Raw genomic sequence first — 19538 nt, 5'->3', positions numbered from 1 at the left:
TTTGCAGAGTTTTACAGAAATGTAGCATAGAATCACCCAGAAATGGCTCAATGAAATCGTCACTTACTGTTTGTTGTGCTGAGACTTGTGGTTGCTGCTGAAGTCACTGTTGTTGGTTTTTCTGTTATACCTTGTGTTGTTTGTGATGTAGCCTTAGGTGAAGAAGGCGTTGGGCCTAATACAGGAAAGACATTCAATTTATTTCCTTGATTTTGTAAACACTTATAAAACACACCTACTGCCCAGCTTGCAGACTAATTTTAAATTATCAAAAGGATATTGAATTTAAATTCAAGATCAACAGGGGCAGGGCCCCACTGACTGCAGGGAAAGCCACTCCCTGTCCCATAGGTGGGTCACCCCACTGCAGACAAGCCTGTGACAATGCATTTGGAGCTTCTTTTAAGGCTGACCAGAAGGGAGTTCCTGCACACACCTGCAAGGTTGCACCAAAGAGTACACTCCCTGTAAAACAAATTCCCAAACCAAGAGGCACTGCTGCCTAATTTCCTCAATGACCACTAGAACAGCATCAATTACCTCGTAGATTGTCACTTACTGCTTGTGCTGGTTTCTTGTGTGGTTCTGGCTGCCGTTGTTGTCAGCACTGGTGCTGGCACTGTAGTTGTTGTTGTTGTTTGTGAAGTTGCTGTAGTCTCAGGTTCCACTAGTGCAAGAAAGGCATTCACATCATTATGGATTTATTTTATCATGCCTAAATAAACATCACATTGCTCTAGCTGTGTTCTCTTACCAAGGCAGTGAACTTCTGTTTAAAGGCTGGCCCTCACAGAGCTTTATTATCCACAGAGTTTGAAAGAGGATTCCAAGTACATGTGGTTGGTTTCAGAGGGGAGGTTTGGCCTGTGAATAACCTGCAATTGCCTACTGAAGGATAGCAACTGTACCTTCCAGCCAGCCCCTAAAAGAGAGGCACAGGATCTTTGGGGGTTATACAGAGGTGCTTGGCTTGACTTCCAAGGGAAGAAGTAAGGGGAGCAGAGCCTGGTGTGGATGGATGGGTTCAATGTGCTGGTGGACTACCCCTCTGAGCAGCACTTTGCTGCATACCTCTTTAGCAGGAGGAGGGATGCAAAATCTCCATAAAGAAATGTGAATGACACATGGGACCACAGCTTATAGATTACAGGTAAAGAGCTGAAAGGGAACAAACTCCACTAGTCTTTGAGCAATTTTTCCCTGTGCTTGCCCACCTTGAGACACGTTTGAGTCTTCTTTATTGACCAGTTTTCCCAGACCTCCTTCCTCTGCATTCAGACTTCTGGGGGAAAAGGAGCACCCAGCAGGCCCTCCTCTTTGCAGTACAGTAAAGCTTAGGATATTGTGGATGATATGAATAGTATTCTCTAGTAAATTATATTCCTTGGGGTGAACTCAGTACCCCTTGTAAGGTGACTCCTAGTTCTGTCCTCAAGAAGAGTAAGACTTGGAGGCTGAAGAGAAGGGAAAGGGCTCCTGCAGGCAGCAGGGATCCCTTCCCAGCCACTGCTGGTATGGAGAGATGGGTGCAGAATTGCCAAAACATCACTAATGCAATAGCAAGGTTTAAATTACCTTGTCTTGCTGTGCATGGATGGTCTATTGCAGGTTCCAGGTACCCCCAGCACTTGCTCAAAGGAATGGACTTACCAAATTACAACCAGGGAATCTGGACTAAAAACCCCATAACTAATCAATTTAAGAGTCCAGCTTTCAGTTCTGTGATCTAATGCAAACAAGAAGTGCTACTGTCAGCTACAGAAGCTCAACTGAACACCTGACTACTACCTCTACCTACATATACTACCTCTTCTAGAATTTTTAATGGATAACATACATGGAAGAATAGGAATAAATTATTGCCCCCCATGTAATTTTCTCTCATATGACTTAAGTATTTCTAAATGCAATGTTCCCACTGGAACTTTTGAAATATAATTTTTATTTTCTTTCTCAGCTCTCAGTTTTCTGGCTGTTCATCTAGAATAGCAATGCCTCAAGGAATGGGCCTCCTTGTTCCACACTCACAAATTGTTTTAATCTCATACTGCATTTCTAATGCTTTTCTCATACTGGCATAAATACTAACACTGCTTTCCCTTCTATGAAAAAAAGCTTCAAGAAAAATTTCAGTGAAACATTCAAAGAGTTAACTCATGTGAGGTACATTTATGAAGTATCTTTTAAACAGACATAAACATCAGGGTTTTGGAGAACTGCATAAAAGAGCTGCAACACAATTTGAATAGGTCTAAATCTTCTGCTGTAAAAAATATTATATATATATATTTCACCTGGTTGCATCTAATCCACCTCCATTATTAGCACTTCAAGTATATACTTCATAATCTCAGTGCTTTCAGCTCCACAGCAGACTCATTAGTAACCCCAGTTATCAAAAAATAAAATAGTGTGTCCATGTTGTCTTCTCTCATACATATAATTTATTAAATGCAGCAGTCTTCAATATTCAGACTAATAAAGGAGTTCACATGATTGAAATATAGTCAATATTGAGTTTTCATAAATTTTCATAACAAAGCTTCACAATAAAGAGAACTAAATGTGACAGTCAAAAATGTAGACCACAACCACAGACTTTTAATATCTGAAGCATGTATTTTCTCTGTTAAGTCCTCCCAAACTGGGAGTTTTTGGTAATTTATTAATCTCTGATCTCACTTGAACCACTCCTTGAGAGTACAGGAACTCAGAGAACCTTTTTCACCTGAAACAAAAAGTGCAGCCTGCTCAAATTAACTGTCTCCCTTCTAAGATATTTCAATCCTTTCTTTGCCACAGAGTTTCATAAGATATTCGGGGAAGTACATTGCTCTATTATCACCTTGGATGAAATAATTTGCCTGGTTTCTCCCAGAAGCTGGAAAAGCTGAAAGCTAGGAGGACAACAGGATTTTCAGAATGTCAGATAACAGCAAATTGGAAGTCTTACCAGCTTTTGATGTTACTGCAGAAGTGGTTGTCTTGACAGTAGTGGTTTGACTATCATCTTCTGAAAGAAACACAGAAAGAATCCTATCACTTCTGTACCTTCCAGATCTATTTAGCACTACACAGTCATAAAAGCAGAGAGCAGCTGGACCTTCCTGGAAAATCAAGTTCAGAAGCTTATCAGCAGAAGCAACCAAATCATATAACTCTGCTACCAGCATTTTCAAGCTATAGCCTAGATCTCTTCATTTTGCCCTGACTGCTGTAATGGGAAGCATCTGCTGCTGCCTCCCACTTTGGACTGCATGCTCTTTTCCCAGACTAGTTGCGAGGGGGGAAATGGAGGCAATTAAAGTGGTTTTTGCTATCTCCTCCTCTCCCTGAATACAACCACAGCTCCGAGTCTTCAGGGTGGAGGATTAACTAAAATTACTGGCCACAAGAGTAAGCAGCCTTTCTCCTGCCTTGAAGTAACAAAATTGTACTAGCTCCCTGGCTAGTACAAGCATTTCAGGAGGGCTTTTCAGCATCACCCTGATCCCTAAATGTGTGAGGAAGAGGAGAATTCCCAGAACGTGGCTCGAGAACCACTACATTGAAAGACTGACTTTCCCTATTGCCCTCAATACAGTGCTCCAGCTATTGGGGTTTTACTGCCATAAATGATGCCACTCTTAAAAAGGTCATTAGAAGGTGGCTCTTCAACACTACAAAACAAATAAATAATCCAAAAAAGAAACTCCAACAAACAAAAGGCAGTATAATCTGTCTCTTCTTACTGTGCTGCAAGGTTGTAACATCATAACTCAAAAAGTGTTTTGGCTTCAAACAAGATTTTCAGTCTTATTGCTGTGGTGTTTGTATTTTTCTACTAAAAGAAGTTAGGGGCTGTTGAAAGGGGTGAAAAAGCTGCACTGACACAGAAACAGGCATTTCTTAACCAGGCATTTTAGACTGCTGTGAGACAAGTATGGGTACATTTGAGGAAGAATAGATCAGCTCTGTAACTGAATGGGAGAGGAAAATGGCACAGGCTAATCCCCATGTGCTGTCAGGTTTGAAGCATGACATCCTGTCAGGCTGCATTAGCATGCTGTAATACAGACATGCTAAACTGAGTCAGGACAGCATGTCAGTATTCTTGTGTGACTCCATTCATGGTAATATCTGCTGGCATTCTCTCTTTTTTTGGCTACAGGGCAGAACAGTCAGTTTTGTTCCCTTTGCTCACTGTACTGCGCTCCGATTAAAATTTTACGAGCATCACCCAAAGCCTGCAAGAGCCACAGATCTAACCTGGAAAAAAAACCAACCAAACAATGTAATACAATTGCAGGGGCTCTGCAAAAATGTATTAAAGTCTAACCAGATGAGCCCTTACAACTCCTCTCCCAGCAGTGTGTTATCAGCCCTCCTGACACCTGCACAGGTCTCAGCCCCTTCCCAGGGAGCCCCACTTTCTTGGGCATCTTTTCTAGGTGTGCTGTTGCCCCCATAATGCCTTTTCATAGCACATGCTGTCCTAGTTTGCCATGGGCATATCTTATATAAAATTAAATTAAATTAGTCCCCTATGGGCCTCATATGCTGTCCCAGTGCTACTCCCCAGAACATGTGGACACAGTCACACCATGCACAGACTCATGCACACTGCATTGAAAATACAGGTTTTCTTGCCATGTGGTTACCCAGTCAGACTAATGCTTCATAGCCCACACTTGAAAAACTTGGAAAACAAATTTTATCCAGAAAGACCTAAAAGGCAATCTTGTTTCCCCAAATTGCAAGCATTTTTCCATCTCTTCCTTCTCATTATGTGCTGCTGACAAAGCTCCTGTAATCCCCCACACCACAAGGCCACAGCACTAGAACAGAATGTTTTTTTCAACAGTGCCTACATTTCATATGGTTTTGTTTTAACATACCTCAATATCTACCATGTCTGTAATGCCAGCTAAATGTACTAGCTGGCCAATCAGCACATTCCCAACCTCACTCTTCCCAAAACTCTTCCTCTAACTCAGCATGACTTTGTAGGAAGCTCATTGCAATACTTAGATTATTCATCCTTTAAAGGTGTTCCATTTAATAACCATGTTGATGGGCCAAGGTTTCCTCAAAATTAAAACAAAGTGAATATAAGTCACAGTTTTATTATGACTCACTATTTGTTGATTTTATCACAGGTTAGAGATAAACTAAGATAAATTCAATTAACAGACTACAAAAGAGTTTTATGAATTAATTGTTTTCTTAAAATGGTGAATAATTAATCACACTTTAAAAATAAGTTGAAAACATCATGCAGAAATGTTTAAAATTTGACAGGATTGTGGGGAGAACTGTTTGATTAAAAGATATGATAGAACTGATAGAATGTTTTTCCACACCATCAGGAATAAGATATGCTCTTATTTGCAATGTTAAATTGTAACTAAGGAGAATCCTATGGAAGATAAAAGCAAGAGATCAAAAAAATTATAGAGAAAATAATTTTCACTATTAGAGACGGGTGATAGACAAAGAGAGGGATGGAAATCTTAATTTCTCTTCTCATGTCAGGTTGGCTGCAGGCTCAGATGATGGACAACTAAGTTACAATTGCCTGTTTTTTTTAGCAAATTTGAATGCAGTGATCCCTTTGATATGAGGACACATGGATGTACTTTGACATAGGAGTAGCCAAAATCTACTCAGCCACTGTTTCCACCCAGAAACCACTGCCATTTGCTGTGTTTGCTGGCAATAAGCCCAGCTGAAGGAGCATGGGCAACCCATGATACAGCACCCTTGTGTCTGGAGAACCCACAGGGAGCTAAAAGTTTCTCAGACACAACACTGCGCTGATTAAGGGGGGGGGATGCTAGTGGTGGTAAGATCAAAAAAGAAAACCCACCATGTTTCAAAACAGATAATAAGGCAAAAAGAAATCCAGACTGGAAGAAACAGAACAAGAGAGAAAGAAGAGAAGGGCAGAAAGGTCCAGAGACAATAAGACAGGGTCACAGGGAAAAATACAAAGGAATTAAGAAGCAATCCAAGAACATGTGTCACATGGCCACAAGACCAGACTGAAAAGAGAGTAACTGGCTTGTTTGGGTTTTTTTTTTCAGGTTCACAGAATTTCCATTTATTGTCTTTCCTAGGTTGGATTTAAATGATTTATTTGTTCTAAAATGAAAGCATTGGTCTTCAGATTTTGAAAAGGATGAACCGAAACACTGAACTTACTTTCTTCTTTTAAATTCAGAAGGGGTCCTTAAATTTAGACAGGACTAACTGATAACCATAGTTGTCCTCAGACTGCAGCTTTTGATGTAGGCTTCAGTCTTTAAGATCAGATCTTGGAGTTCTCATAACCTTTTCTCTCTCTTTTTTATTATTTTTACCTTTACACTGGAAAGATATACAGGTTCTGACCTCATGTTAATTAGGCTGTTATTGCTATAATCAGGACAGAAAAAAAAAAGGAACAATTGAATATTATTATATCAGTACTTCTGTTTGTACGCTACAGGATACCACAGGTTACAAACCACAAAGTTTAAAACACCACATGAAACAGATAATACAAAGCGAATGCCAAAGCAAAAACATTTTAAAATATTAATAGATAGTTGAAAATATATATTGATTATATTCATTACATTAATTACTGAATTTAAGTGCTGTCTGGTTTGGCATCAATACATAACTTCAAAAAGAAGTTATTTTTATGGAAAAGTCACTCTTGTTACAGATAACAATTGGAACGGCCTGTTTCACATTTCTTTCACTTGATATTGCACTAAATAGACAAAACCTCATGGCTAAAATCCTTTCATTCAGATGAAGTACTCGGTCCAGCTTCAGAAGCATGTGAAAAAGGATGTGGATTCCTGGAGGTGGGGAGTTAGCATAGAACCATAAAAATCATCAGGAGTCTAGAGAAAAATGACCTCTCAAGGAAGGATTGCAAAAATTGCATTTGCTCAGCCTAGAGAGGGAAGGACTAATGGAAGGCACAACAACAGCAGTCAGTAGGTAAGGACTTGCAGCCAAGACAAAGGAATAAACTTATGCCCACTGAAGTTTGAATGAGAGGTAATGGACAAGGGAAATTTGGACTATAAACTCTGCAGGTATTTCGGTGCCTGTGTCAATCTGTTGGCATACGAGCCAGCAGCTGGTGCTTTCACCATTTTCTGATGAGGATGTAATATGTTCCCACTCAAAACCTGACCAATGCTCTGTAGGCTCTACCTGGGAACCATTACCAAAGAGGTGTCCTGAGGAAATCTTCACATGATAATTCCTTGCTCCAAGGTTATATAGCAGAATCTACAGGTGTTTATATTATGCTTGTCTATTATGTATTATCAAATGACAGAATGGTTTGAGTTGGAAGGGATATTAAAGATCATCTAGGTCCAATCTCCCTGCTGTTGGCAGGGACATCTTCCACTAGACCAGTTTGCTCAGAGTTCATCCAGTCTGGTCTTAAACACTTCCAGGGAATAAGCCTTCACATCATACCTGGGCAACATGTTATAGTACCTCACCTAACTAATTCTACTCTAATTCCAGTAAAAAATTTCTACCTAATATCTGATCTAAACCTACTCTCTAGGGATGTTATATTATGGTTTTTTTGTGCAACCCTGGGCCTTTGCAACTACACACAAGTCAAAGATTTGTGAGAAGAAAGATTGTCAAAGATTTGAGAAGTCAATGTTGCTTTTTTGATTTCTGTTTTCCCACAGCATCAGGAATAAATTGTGATCTTTTTCTAGCCCATGACAATTCTGCCAGCTCTCATGACCGTGAAAGAGCCTTCTGTAACCATTGTTCCAGTAGTACCCATGTAAAGACAAAAAAATCCTTTTTTGACAAAGTTATAGCTGTCCTTGGAAGAAAATCTAGTTCTAATCTGGGAACTCGGAAGTCCCAAGAAATAGCTGCTGCCTGATACTGTACACAGCTTGTTTACTCTTACCTTGGAGCTCTGTTTGTTACATTTTCTCTTTCATTTCATGCTGCTTCATCTCTACATGCTGTTATCTGATCTTTCCCCATGCCCAGTACAGTCCTTGCACTTCTCCCATTTTTTTTTAACTACTTATTTGTCTTTCTTCCCAGTGTATGACCATTTACCCCAAACCTTGAGATAAATTTATTTTTCCTTTTGTAGTGCATTTTGTGTAAAGGTTCACACATTACCCAAAGAACAAAAATACAGATGTACAGATAGAAGAAGTTTAAGTGCAATTTTAACAGCGCTGTTTGAAACCATCAACTCCTTTCTTGCTATTGAAAGATCAAAAAAAAAAAAAAAATCTATTAATGAAACACTCCAGAAATAAATTTTTAGAAAGAAGGGGATAAAACCCCCCCAGATATTTTTTTCTCAAAGAATTAATCTTATAGAAGTAATACCATTTCTAGTATTTAATAGTTTCTAGCATTTAATCCTTAAGGACTCACACTTTTCCTTCTATAGTCACATAAACTGGATTGTAAATGGGAACCAAGGTTCTGACATAATCCTGTGAATGAATGGCTGAAGCTGATAACAGCTGACACAGCAGATTAAGTGTGTAGAAGGATATTAAATTAAACAAAGCCATTTGCAAACTTCATGAATTTGAAGCAAACTCAAAAAACTGCACAAACTTCGTGTTTTCATATTTCTTTAGTATGCAAAGCAATACCCAAAGTGTGGCATGCCTCACACACATTCAGATGTGCCTGTGACAGGACCTGCACATAACTACTCAGGCTGTGACAGCCCCTGGTGAAAGGAAAGCTGTGTCCCCACTAACAGCCCCATGTTGCAACTACACCAAAAGCCAGAATTGCACAGTGTTTTTCCAGCCTGGTCTCACAATGGCTTTGCAATGCTGCAAAAGCTCTTAATGCAGCCTTCTGCAACATAAGCCATTTTCCACCTCAGGATTTTCTCTGCTGTGAAATTCTCACATTGGCAGCTGTAAGGACAGTGCAGAGCCTGAGCAAAGTTACACTGGCCATGTTTAAGGTGAACCCCTGTGAGGTGTATTTAGACACTACAGGCAATGCTAAAACCATAAGGCAGGGAGAAAGGCCACGTCCTTTGCTGCCTGATGCCAACCAGCTGGAAACATGTGATTCCTGCTGCCTAGGGAGGTGGGAAACCACCTCCGGTTTGCCAAGATGTTACCTTCCTTCCAGTCATGTCTCTCTTCAGTAACAAACCAAAAACATACTATACAAATCCTACGTGGGGAGATCTTACATTTAAGGTCAAATTTCTACTTCTTCTCTGTAGCTGCTGGTCCTGCTTTGCAGGCTGGTGTCACACGACAGAGACAGCCTGCTGCAGGAAAGTGGGGAAAACTTAGGCATGAGCATAGGGGAAGACACAAAGGCAAGGAGAAGAAGCTCCTGGGCCAGAGAGAGACACATAACCCTCTCCCCACAAAGGGCAAAAGCATCTGAAAAGAGCCAAAAGAGATGGATATTAGGGAAGGGAGAGCATAAATGTAATGCCCCATAGCTGGAAAAGGAGACAGGAACAGGGTTCCTCCTGCATTGCATGGGACTGGGCAGAGCAATTGGGGCAATGTGGGATTTGGTTTCTACAGAGGAAACATAAACTGGGTGGTCTGGAGGCAGCTGGCAGCAAGAGCTGAGGGGAGGAAGGAAAGGGAGGTAGCTGCCACAATTTTTCCAGCAGGGAACAGAGAGAAGGCAGGAAATGCAGCTTTGGTGCCAGCACTGCCCAGAGCTCCTCCTGCTCACCCAGGCGTGGGGCATGACCCAACACTAAGCACCAGCAGAGAGCTCCTGGGAATTACCAATCCCCGGGCAAAAGGCTCCCACAAAGGCTGCTCACAGCACCCAGCAAACAGCTCCTGCTTAGGGACCTGCTGCACAGAGAAATATTGACAAGGACCAGCCTCAGCCCACATGGGTTGGTGAGGTCTCCCCTCCTCAAAACATTAATGAGAAATGTTGGCCGAATGCCCCTGTTACTGAATATTTGAAACAACCCAAGCACAGCATGATTTGCCTCTCTGCATGTGTGGACACAGCAATCTGGGCACTTAAATAGCCAGTTTTTATTTTTTTTAAATTGCCTTAGAAGAAATGCAAACTCCCTATGAAAGGCTTTTAATCACAAGTTTTCTCAGTGTGCCTTCTGCTCATGTGAAGGTTGGTGAATATCTCTATTACTGTGCACTACAGAAGGATGAGTACATTGTTTGCACTCCACAGAACAATAAATGTGCTCAGCATGCTCATCAGCACTCCAGCCTTCCTTGAATGAAAGCTCCAAGCTCTGCACTTCTCTTTATTTAAACCTGTTAAAAGTATTATTAAATAATAAGGGTTTTAATTAAACCCTTTAAAGCTATTTATACCACCAGATTGCCACCCTTTGATTGTGATATATTTGTTTATCCATGTATAAGATAAAAGGTAGGAGTTTCTAAGAACTATATTATAGTACAGAAAATGAGCTTCCACCACCACCCAGCCTTGTGTTAGTCAAATGAAAAATATCCTTAGAGGGTGCAATTTTATATAGAAAGCTTTATACATATTGTGCATTGCTGAGCAGCAGAAGAGAAAGAAATAAAGGAGAGCGCTTTTCCTTGCAACAGGATGGAAAAAGTGTTGGTGCAAGTCACCCCCATCCAGAAGGCAGAGAGAAAATTGTAATGCTTACAATGTTTTTTCCTCAACATGCTAATGGCAAGCCTATTTTTGTTTCCCATGACAGAGGACGTTTGGGTAGGGAGACACAAAACAGCCAGAGAGGAAGCTGAGTCCAGGTCAATCAGCAGCTCTCCTTTTCAATGTGCTGCAGAAGTTAGGAAAGTCATATAGCTCTGTGCTATGTTTGTGACCCAAGTGCATCTCCAGCAGCATGACTAATTGTATAATTCAGGAAAGGGTCACTGCAGTGTCTGCTATGATGTATTTATTTTTAGAACATCCGGGATCAGCCTAGACACCCCTTTTAGCCACACCCGCCCCTGCCACTCTGTTCCTGACAAAGCTCTGAAAGCCTCTGGAACATCAAAAAGCAGTTCCTGTCAGAAAACTCTGTGGAAACACTGTAAATGGCTTCTATAATTAATGTAATTCCATGCTCAATGGTCCATTGAGACTCTCTTCATCTTTTCCACACTGCCTAGAACGAAGGTTAAATGGTACAGACTATCCCAAAGGGAAGGCCCCAAATGGGTTTTGCAAGCCCTGAGTGCAGTACAGTCTCCCTGCAGTTACTTTATATGCAAGGATGAAGGGTACACTTCAAAAATATCTCATTTTTCTAACTGGCACATACAGCTGATGAAGACCTCTCTTGCCTGTCTCTATTTTGCCAAACTGATGGAATACTCATGTTATTCTGAACTTCTACCAGTCTGATACAATTTCTAAGGTCAGATGCAAAACTGAAACTCTTCTTACAAGCTTTATGTAATGAAGTATTCCCATTAAAAAAAAAAAAAAAAAAAAAAAAAAAAAAAAGTTGTTACTACAAAGAGCACTCGAAACAAAGTGTCAGCACTGAGGCCTTACCCCATCAAAGAGCAGTGGGAACTGCTGCGTTAGCCACGCTGGCTCCCACTGCTCCCATTCTGAAAAATAGCTTCCTAAGGGAACAGAGTGGCCCACATTCAGGATGCTCAGGCCTGTCAAAATTCCAGCTCCCAGTCAGTGCATTGGGAAGCCATGGTGAGCTGGGAGCTGATCCCATCATGCTGGTGAGCAGCTATAGACATCCCTTGTATTTTTATTGGCAATTAGAGCAATTGTATTCCCATGACAATTACAACTATTATATTGTGAAAAAGTTTTTCCATTCCTACACAAACCTTTCTGCTCTTTTTCAACCTTTCCTCCCATGAACAATCAATCCCCACTTTCCATTTTGCATCTGGAAACAGCAGTTTCTGCCAGCTCTTGGAAATGCAAGGTGAAAGCAATTAGGGAAGAAGCAGACAGTGCACTACAAGAAAGCATCTCTAAGTCAGTAAGATAAATTGTGCACTAGTTCACCTAAATTCAAGAGCATTAAGACATGCCAGCCACATAACTCCATTAGCGCTGGGAATAGCTTGCAAAAGTAGTGGAATCCTCTGAAGCCATTTGGACCAGACAAGATAAAATGTGCAGAGAACCAAAAAACTGCTGTGCACTGGGAAGATTTTTTTTTGCCTCTAGTATGTATGCTGTGTCCTTCCCTTGCACATCTCAGAGATTGGGTTATTTGTCATAGATCTCAAGTAAGTCCCTTTTTTTGTTGTTGGCATGTTGGAAAATAGTGAGTTGTTGGAAGCCCAATAGTTTCTTAAATACTTATACATTTGCTATCTTCTGAATAACAGGAAATATATTTATAAACTACTCTTATAAGAAAAAAAACCTTTCGAAAGAGAACCTAAAATTGTTCTGCTGGAAAAGCCTTTCTTGGCAGATAGCCTTTGATGTAGCTACAACTTCCAAGGGTTATGTGATCTGAATCAAAACAGGATGTCCAGACTCCATCTGGACTCTATAGGATGTCCAGAAAGCTCCATAATTCAAATAATTCAGTAGTTTCCAGAAAGAGGTTTTAGCAGTCCTATGCTGAATGAGTAAGAACAGTGGAATTGCACACTGGTCCCAAACACTTTCCTCAATACACCACAAATTTCTGACTTCATGAGCATCTGTAGGAGTTAGGAGTAGATGAGGTTTGACAACTTGACAGGATTTTCAGAGTGTCTAGAATTCCTGGGTAAAGAAAATGCCCAAATTATTGTTTTTGTGGACTTTGAATGGCCATGGAAGCATTAGCCATGTATCATGCCAAAAGCTACCCCTCTCTACTGGACACGTGACCAGGAATTTGGGTGGAAGGCACTTGAATTACATATTTCTTTGCAGAGTAACCATCACCTATTTTTGCCATTTTGTCTAGAAATATTTGGTGATATTTTTGCTTCTATAACCTTTGAATGAGTTTGAAAACACCTATATTTACATCATCTATATTGTTGTGATATATAACCCGTGCTGAGATGAGGAGGAGTAATTCATCTGTCTAGGAAAAATTATTTAAGGCCATCTTCACAATGGGATAGATAGAATCCATATAATAATGTTTAGAAGGTTATCAACACTGTATTTCAAATAAAATGTTAGACTCGATGTTGAACATGAGAAAAAGTCGAAAAGTAGTAAAAAATTAAGGAATGTATGGGGTTCTGACCACTTCAAGTAATTAATATGCAGTGGAAAGACACCTCAACAAATAAGTATTTTATAGAGGAAAATAATGCAAATCAGCCAGAAAGGTTAGAAAATCTCCTGGCACTGTTTTCCTCAGACCAACTAAAAGCCAAAGCTTTTGCCATTCTTATCAGTTGTTGCTTCAATAGCCAAATTTCTCAAGCCCAAACCCAACATTAATCTCCTGCTAAAGAGTACAAAAGAAGAAATCTAGAGGAAGACTAAACATCTCATTAATATCATAATGTTAATTGATTTAACCCTAAAGTTACACTGACACTCCTCAAACCAAGTACCACTCTGAGAAATCAGACCATTAAGACAAACTGAACTTTTAATCATTTTTAGAATGATTACTTATCTTGTAGAAATCATCAGACAGCAAAGCTGGTGTAGTGCTCCCATCCCAGCAAAACACAATTTTGTCAGAGTGATAAGACAAGGCAGAATGGTGACAGCAGATAATTGTGATGCAAAATTATGTGCCACTTGCTGTGTGGTTTCAGAAACCTGAGATGCATTGCTACCTACAACATGCAGCTAACACCCAGAAGCACATTACTGCCATTGAAAGAAAAAAAAAAAAAAAGAAAAAAAAGGAAGTAATCAAAATTGTTGTAAAACTACTTTACTGATCTACTGATAAACAGGATAGGATTTGCACTTGTACCAAAGGCAAGTATCCACTTTCCACATAAAAGCAGTCAGAAAATCCTTGCCCTGTTCCTAGTTTGAAACATAACCTTTGGAGCACCAGCTAGTTAGTCTGGCCTGAAAGGGGTTGTTGGCTACTCTGACTGCTGAGAAAAAAAGTATTTTGAAATTAATTTGGACCCTTCCAGACCAGCCTCCAGTACATGTGTGGGTGGCAGCAGAGGGATTCCTACCCCTTCCTACAACACCCCAGCAGATCACACTTGCTGAATTTTATTCCAAGTCATCATATTAACAAGTGATCATCAGCTCACCCTTCTCCCATGGGGAGGTAGGGCCAGAAGTGTGGAGATAACATCATATTAAATAGTGTCAAACCCCATTTCCTGTGGCAGGTAGGTCTGGCTGATACCACATGCCACTGTTAGGCCATCCAAGGATCCATTTTCACAAGAGGAGTGCCAAGGTATTGCTACCTGATATGTCAGCTGCCGGAACAATGACAGTGGCTTGCAGGGCAGGATGTGGTGCAAATCAGGGGTTTGACTCTTCTGTTTTAAAGGGAGACCTATTTTAATAGAGAAACCCATTTTTAGAGTGCTAGTTGAAACCAAAAGTGGCTGGTTGTCTTCCAAAGGAGCCAGGTATTTAATTCTTGACTTGTATTTGGAAATAACACCTGCTACACACAAATCCAGCTTTGTCTCTCTGTTTACAGAATTGCAAAATAAACCCATTAATGAGTCTTCCTTGAGCCACTGCAGCAAAAATCACAAACAACACCACCCTCTTCCCCCTCCCTTCATAAGGGCCATAAATAAAAATTATGGTTTTCCATGATATTTTACTAATTGTACATGTTGAACTTAGTCTGGCTATAAAATAGTAGTGGTAAAAAATACTCCCATCCCAAGGTCAAGAGTTTCTTAAAGATTATTTTCAATTTTTACTTTGGCAGTACAAATTGCAATACAAAAAAAAAAGAAAAAGTTCAAGTACTTTAGCAGGTTTTTCCACACAGGACTCAGATGTATAAACAATCTGAGTCCAAATTCGAAGTAGTTTCCTAATTAGGAAAAAAACCCCACAAAACCAAACCAAACTTCAGCAGATCTTCTTTCCTAATCTATAAACTAGTGAAGATTAGTAAAAACTCTACATTTGAACACAGATAAAAGGAGTCAGCTAAAGAAAAGAGAAAACATTCTGGTAAATTTTCAGAAAAGACAAGCAATTTTTGGGCATGTTGTACAGTATTATGTATTTCCAGGTTTGGAGCTGAATGCTGTAGGCAACTTGCCCTTCATACTCTGTTTCCATTTATTTTGGCTGTAAATCATAACCAAGCAGGTATCAAGCCATCTGCTTCTATCCTCAGTAAATGCAGTAAACTTGCTTTCATGTTTGTGGATACAACATGCAGTTTTCTCCTGTCCAGTAATAAATATGCCTTTAAACTCCATTAGTCAAAAGCTGCCCCAATATGCAAAGGATCTAATGAATGAAAGGAATGTGGGGGGGAAAGAACAAAAAAAATCTACACAGGAATAAAAATTCAATATTCTATTAAAGGCTATCGTAATCTCCAGCACTATAATTTTGTTTTTCACAAAGCTAATATTGGCAAACTGCTAGAAACAGTGAAAGCACCAAATAAATTTTTCTTTTTTTCCACAACAGGAAAATTATCAAGACATATAAAGTTTTGGCTCAAAAAAGTTAAAGGTGCATGAAAGTCATATCTAAAACTTATTCACATTTCTCAAATTTTCAGAAAGGAGACAATGATCCACTTTGACCGTCTGTGCCTTACTGGTTGTCCAGAGAATAAACATGAATAATAACCCAGAGTGAGGTAAGAGCATTCTCAAAAGATTTCACTGCTCAAAACAGTTTTTTTAGTATTTAATTTTAAAAATTAATTTTTAAAATACTTGAGGGCTTGTGAGCAGAGAGCACAGAACCTGGAAAAGGAAAGGCTATCCATCTCCTCTAATTTACATCAACAACAGCAGCATTCAGACAGCAGCAAATGTGTGTAGTAACTACAAGAGCCCTGGCTTAGTGGAACTTTTCTCAAGCTATTAGCCTGGGAGTTGGGATTAATCAGCTGTGCTGTAGGTTTGGGATGCTACACAGCATCCCTGTAATGAGGAAAGGGGCTGGGAAACTCATATTTTAGGGCTGATCCACAGTGAAATGGAGCAGCTCCAAATTACTTAAGGGGCATTTGGTCCAAACTCTCAATGCCAAGATTTGCTCCTACCTTTCAAAAAAGAAAACCAGCCTTGTTTTCTGTAGTGTCATTAACTTTGACAGATAAAGCTACTTCTGGCTGTCACCAGGGGTGAGCAGTCGGGTGTTAGTACCCCAGCCCTGGACGTGTCCAACACAAGGTGATTCATTCCATCCCCTCTGCTCAGGTGCACAGCCTGGGCACATCCAGCCCGATGGCAGAGGAGCACAGCTCACTGTCTCCTGCCACCACTTCTGCAAGAAGCCAGCCTGGGTGTCTCAGTCAGTGGGAAGGATGCAGCGCTGTGATTCCAGCACTGTGGGGAGGATGTTTGCTGCGCTGTGCAGCCGCGCTGTATTCCAAGACCAAGGCACAAGAAAATGCAACATCTGAGCACTTACGTTATAAGCACATGCCAAGGCTTCTCCTCTCATCTTTTAGAAGGAAAAAAAGTTTACATTTACACATTTTTAATGTAATTACATCCTAAGGCAGACTCAAGAGCATTCATATTTGATTACTATAATTTGACATTGTATTTTTTGACACATCCCAGTGCCGCCTGTTTAAAGCTGAAAGTGCTATGAACCAACCTAGAAAGCATTTTTATTTGAGCTACATTTTGGAACAGGTAAGAATAAAGGGCAATATGCCAGGAGAACTGAACACCTTGAGATGAGCATGAAGGAACTCCTGTTTTAAGCATGTAATTTAACTCCCAGAAGATTGAGAAAAGTCTAGGTAGGAGGAACATGTTGTCAGGGGGCTATCAGCCCTCACATCTGTACATAACTGAGCCTCTAGTAATGTGCTGAGAGGGCAGACTCCAGCGAAATATTACAGGCTTTTGAGGGTGAAAGATCCCAAGACAAGTTAGAAAATCACATAGAAAAGCACTATGAGCATACAGCTGAAGACAAAGGATGAAATTTGGAAGCCCCACAGGAGACATGGTATGTCCTTTACTAACCACAGTGGAAATGTCCTAGTCCACTTCTGTACGATATACAAAAGATACACAGGCAAGTACCCTGTGTGTGGCATGAAAAAGTTGGGAGCCCACACATTGGTCTTGGTGAGCTTTGAAGGCAAACTACTCCAAAACCCGGGGGGGAGTATTAAAACACCAGGTTTGGATTTGGTGGTCTTTGCTAAAATCTATAATCTATACAATAATTTTATTATTATTTATAATTTTAAAATATTACAAACAGCTGGAGAAAAAACTTGTTGCTGTCACCAATGATCAAAAAAAATGAGACTAGTGTGAGTGTCCTCACCATCACTTCCCAGCTTCAGACTACAAGATTCTGCTGTTACAGCCCAGATGACTAGAGCACTTTAGAGATCACAGAAGTGGAAATCCAAATACTTTGGTCCAGCTTTGCACAACAGACAATAAAACTACTTCTCTCTTAACAGGTTGTTGCATGGGGCTACCTGAAGCAGGCTTGACCAGAATATATAACTTTAGGTTTCACAAAGTAGAAAAAGATATACTCCAAATTTCCCCAGAAATTTTCTTAATTTTCTAATGTGAATTTACCAACAGAATTTTACTACTGCATCTACCTTGCAATTAAGTGTTAAAAAATGTTTTTTTTCTGTTTTTACATAACCAAAATTGTTCAGGACAAATGTATCATATTTAAAATCTGCTTATTCACTGTCATAAGTTCTGCCATGTTCATATCATGCTTTTTTAAGAAAGGACTGTACAAAATTAGCAGGATTCCTCCCACCTTTGCATATTGCTTTCTGGTAAGCTTTATGGACTGTTGTGTTAAATATGCTCTTTTTGATGCAACTCCACTTTGCTTTTCAGAAATTGTGAAATTAAAGCTTTGACAATGACAGGAAGACTATTTTTACTAGGAGTAGCAGACAGAGAATAAATAGTACTTCAACACAGACTTTTGGGGCTTGTACTTACTTAACATAACGTTAAAAGCACTTCTTTCTGTGGCACAGGCTTATTTTTAATCTCCTTTATTGATTTGTTTTCCTAACAGCAACAAGCCCAAGCAATAGCATAAGATACACCACAAAAGACTAGATTTCAACACATAACCTGAGCAAAAGTTGATTAATTTCATTTAGATCAGGTAATCTAGTATTATCAAATTTTTAAGTTCTGGTTAATAGATCCTTTTCAGGCAATCTATAGGCATTTTTGGAAGTTGTAGCCCAGAGAGACAGGAAATGAAAGCACAGATAAAAGCCATATTTTACTTCAAATGCATCTTTTGGCAAAAGTGATGATAGACTCTGGCCCTTGTTGCAGTTTCTTTCACCCTTTCAGGTTTTACTAGTTAATTCCATTTTAAGAGTGTGACCTTTAAGCTGAGGAATAACAAAAACATCAGTTCAATGACCACCTGAATACCAAAAGTTGTATTAAATCTGAGCATTTAGGAACCATATCTAAAAGATACTGCACCCAGTAACCAATATGACCCCTAGGCTTGCACCCCTCATTATCTGACACTTGACAAATGTTGTAAGTCCCTCTATCTTTGGGGCCAAAACTAAAATAATTTCTTAGAGACACTCTTGGCCAAACCTATTGCTGGCATAGTCCCAGGGAAATCTATCAGGATGGATCTAATTTGCAAGAGTAAAAATTGCAAAATCTTTCAGGCATTTCAATTGTCCCCTTAAAGCCATTTAGCAAAAAAATGCTTTAACATGTAGAAGAAAAACAGAACTGAAAACTTTTGTAAATACACCTCTGCTTTTGACTCCTCTCAGATTTAGGAGCTTCATGACACCTAGAAAGAAAGCTGTCACAAAAATACAATGGCAGGAAAGTTTTTCACAGCACACATATAACTCAGCTGCCAGTTAGTACCTTCTCCTCCAACACACAGTCTTTCAATCACTGCAGTAGAAATGAAGAAAAAGCACCCAGCGACTGACAGCTCAGCTTTTGTTCACAAACCACTTGAGAGATGTGACAAGTCTATCCAAAAAAGCCAAAGAACTCACCTCCTACAGTGCAAACAGAGAGTACAGCAAGGAAAAAGAAGGCAGTCCCCAGGAGCTTCATGCTTGGTGGTAGCAGTCAGCTCTCCCTTGTGCAGCTGGGCAGGGAGTGCTCTCTTACCCTGAGGCAGGCCTTAATTACTCCATGGAAAAAGGTGTGTGGTGACTGTGCCTGGTCACTGCCCATTCCTGCTTATTTTGGGGACTTTGATAAAGAACAGGAGGAAACACAACATACTCCCTCTGGGAGTTCAGTACAGAGGAGATTTATTGTTTCAGTCCTTACAGGAACTCCTTTTCTTTGGCAGTGAACCATGTTTTTGTTAATACATTATTTTGTTCTTCTTCAGTCATGAGGTCAGGAGGGTTTCTGAGCAGAAGCAAATCTTTCCTTAGGATATGCTGTACATCACCAGCTTTCATACTGGAGCTTAGGCTACTTTTAAAGCACATATTTGTGAGCAGC

The 19538-nt window shown here is 39.9% G+C and overlaps 1 protein-coding gene across 4 annotated transcripts in view; it reads right to left on the bottom strand.

Annotated features, from left to right (window-relative positions):
- The window catches only part of EMCN (endomucin), a 53498-nt gene extending 34236 nt beyond the window's left edge, over positions 1-19262 (bottom strand). Inside the window, exons 1-4 of one of the 4 annotated variants that reach the window (XM_030271678.4) lie at positions 19076-19262; positions 2954-3013; positions 560-667; positions 68-175 (exon numbers count right to left, since the gene is read on the bottom strand). In XM_030271678.4, coding sequence (XP_030127538.4) covers positions 68-175; positions 560-667; positions 2954-3013; positions 19076-19136 — 337 coding nt within the window. In that variant the 5' untranslated portion in view covers positions 19137-19262. Of the gene's footprint in view, positions 1-67; positions 176-559; positions 668-2953; positions 3014-3103; positions 3300-19075 lie in introns of those variants that run through there. The other 3 variants (XM_002193062.7, XM_030271677.4, XM_030271679.4) reach the window with 3 other exon arrangements.
- Positions 19263-19538: the final 276 nt, after the last annotated feature.

This window comes from Taeniopygia guttata, chromosome 4 (assembly GCF_048771995.1).
Source record: "Taeniopygia guttata chromosome 4, bTaeGut7.mat, whole genome shotgun sequence".
Classification (NCBI taxonomy): Eukaryota; Metazoa; Chordata; class Aves; order Passeriformes; family Estrildidae; genus Taeniopygia; species Taeniopygia guttata.
This window is presented reverse-complemented; position numbering and strand designations above follow the sequence as displayed.